The following is a 3,000-nucleotide window of genomic DNA, read 5'->3' as shown; positions in this document are numbered from 1 at the left end:
ATATATATATATATATATATATATATATATATATATATATATATATATATATATATATATATATGTGTGTGTGTGTGTGTGTGTGTGTGCGTATAACTATAGAACTATATAGCTATGTAACTATATATAAATGTACATGAATTTATGAATATATGAATATATAACTGAATAACGATATGAATATATTCAGTTCGATCTAAATTAGATGATGATCGTATTTTAAAGCAAGTGATGAAACGACTGAAATCACAGCAATTACTGGAGTAAAAACATGTAATTAGGTGGTGTAAATAAGACATTCGGTGTAAATAAACTATTTGATGAAAAGATATTTGTTGAGATAGCGATCAACCAGTAAGAAAAATGTATTATTCTTTGAAGCGTTTAGTTGTCTTGTGAAGAACCGCTGGTTCGTAACACATTTGAGAGATATACCGCTATATTCTGCTGGTGACCAGCCATACTGGGGCACTGACTTTGAGCGTTGTAGTCGATTATATTGGTCCCTGCTCTTATTTCAGTCTGGTACTTGTTTTGATTGGTCTCTGTTAAATGGATTACCATTTCATGCAATCTGAAATGTTTGCTTGTGTCTTTATGCACCCGTATGTGTGTGTGTGTTTAGTCACCTGTATCATACTGAATGTAAATACATCTTTGGAAGGCAAATTTGCCTTGGTATTCGTGCGGAAATAACATCTGTTATGGACGTGCTGTGATTAAAAATGCAATACATATTGGAGAGACACGAAAATCGCCCCAGAAGCGGCTAGCGAAAACGCCAGGTGTATTTCTGCACCCACTACACCTTGTCAGTGGCTTGTACTCTCAGTCAGTCATATGCTTAGATTAGATGTGTAGCCTTCGATATATATAAGAACCTGTGGATGTTTATTCACTGATATTGCGAATAGTCTCCCTGCTGAATAAAAAGTCCGTTTTATGCTATAGAAGCAGTATTAAATACAAAGAAATAATGGAAGATAAAAATAGCTATTTGTTATGATGTGGATCCTCGTTCACTTGTATGTTACTGTCGGTATTTTAATACTCTTGTCACAACTACTATGTTGTGGCAGTATTCCGCGTCTTATCATTTTTGACTCGTCTTGCGTGCTGTCGCTGATAGCTCCGCAAGACAACGACTTTGAAACGTTTACCTTGATGATAACTCGAACTCGCATATCACACGTAACTGACTCTGACTCCAGCTGAGAGCTCGTACAACAACTCTACTTCTAATGACGTCCTACAACGACTGACTGCCGGACTTTATAGTGGCTAATCATACCACTTTGTCACGTGGAGAGGGGAATACCATTTTCACTACATCTCTCCATTTATTTTTCTTTGGTAAGCGTGTAATTTTGTTTTACTTTATTCACCCCACCTTTTTTAGCGATTTTTAAAAACTTAATATTTTATTCTTTTTGGCGTCTATTTGTAGGAACTCTGTGTTCTTTTTTCTTTGACTTTTACGCGTGGGTTCAACCACCTGTAATGGTGTTGGTAACTGGAATGTGTCATACAGCCATTCCATAGGTTTTTCTGATCTGTTTGGTTCATTTTCTATGCATCACTTCTTCAATTTGTTTCTGTGTCTTTATTCAATACCTTTTCTGATTTTAATTCCGTACTTCATTTTTCCTATGTACTTTGTAATTTTGCCTTTCTCCTGTTTTCCGTTTTTATACAACCTCATGTACACCTTATCACCAATTTTGAAAAATTTGGGATTGTCTTTCCTGGTACTTTTTCTTTCCTCGCCAGGTGACAGTTTATCAAAATCTGATTTCATCTTCCTCGCGAACATCAGCTTTGCTGTTGAGCTTCCTGCCGGTGTATTGGGATTCGATGTCACCCTGTAAACCCTTAGGAATTGCTGCAGAGCGACTTCGTCTGTGACTGCCTTGTTTGCTTTTCTCAAAGTTCTTTTAAAAATGTCCACAAAACGCTTTGCCTGTCCATTTGATCTGGGATGATAAGGTGCTATGGTTTTATGTTCTACTGTGAACATTTCACAAAATTTTCTAAGTTTACTGGACACAAATTGTGTTCCATTACCAGATACAATCATGTCTGGGATGCCAAATCTTGCGAACAATTCGTGCAAAAAAATTACTATCGTTTCGGAGGTTGATCATTTGCACTTAACAATTTCTGGCCATTTTATAAAACTGTCAACTACTACTAAATAGTAATAGCCATATAACGGATCCTCAAAATCGATACGTAGTCTTGACAATGGACTTTTTACTTCTGGTCAAGGTTCCGATTTTTGAGTGGGCAGTTTTGCTGCCAGATCACACACTCTGCAGCCTTTTACTACGTTTTCAACTGCCTTGTCCATCTTTGGCCAATACACATAACTGCGCATAAGCGCTTTCATCCTTGCGATCCTCGGATGTCTAGTATGGAATTCTTTCAACATTCTTTTTTCTAGAGTCTCAAGTATCACTACCCTTTGGCCATACATTAGTATACTGTCGCATGTTGAATATATGTTTACCTGTTGCTGTTTTTGCTTACCGAACCTATTTTTGTTTTCTTTAGCTGACCACAGAGACTCTTTTTATGTTTCATTAATGAACTTGTCTTTTGACGCGTGTCGCTTTATCTCCTCCAGAGTTATTGGCAATTCTCGTACAATGTTCCACATGATGTGTTTAATTTCTCCTTCGGCTCTTAGGGCTGCTATTACTGTGTCCTCGAATGGTTTGCAATTCCTGGGTATTAACCAGGATAGGCCGTCAGAATGTCCTAGCTTTTTCGAAGGTAAATTTTCCATTGCTTAGTCGTAGTTTAGTGGTATGGTGCTCCATCGCTGCAACCTGTTTGCTTGTATGTGCTGTGATTCCTTTCTTAGGTTCATAAATCGTCAGCAACGGTTGATGGTCTGTTTGTAGTTTAAACCGTCTGCCATGTATAAACCTGTGGAAATTTTTATGCCAAATACAATCGCCAATGCCTCTTTTTCAATTTGCGTGTACTAATTGCCAT

General features: G+C 37.2%; 1 protein-coding gene across 1 annotated transcript; it reads right to left on the bottom strand.

Moving 5' to 3' along the window:
- Window positions 1-1,603: 1,603 nt before the first annotated feature.
- Window positions 1,604-2,077, bottom strand: LOC106880019 (uncharacterized protein K02A2.6-like). Its single transcript, XM_014929817.1, has one exon. The coding sequence runs from the start codon at window positions 2,075-2,077 to the stop codon at window positions 1,604-1,606; it is 474 nt and encodes a 157-aa protein (XP_014785303.1).
- Between the last annotated feature and the right edge of the window lie 923 nt (window positions 2,078-3,000).

The sequence above is a fragment of the Octopus bimaculoides genome, chromosome 17 (assembly GCF_001194135.2).
Source record: "Octopus bimaculoides isolate UCB-OBI-ISO-001 chromosome 17, ASM119413v2, whole genome shotgun sequence".
Taxonomy (NCBI): domain Eukaryota; kingdom Metazoa; phylum Mollusca; class Cephalopoda; order Octopoda; family Octopodidae; genus Octopus; species Octopus bimaculoides.
The sequence above is the reverse complement of the archived record's forward strand: the minus strand, read 5'-3'. Positions and strand labels throughout refer to the sequence as shown.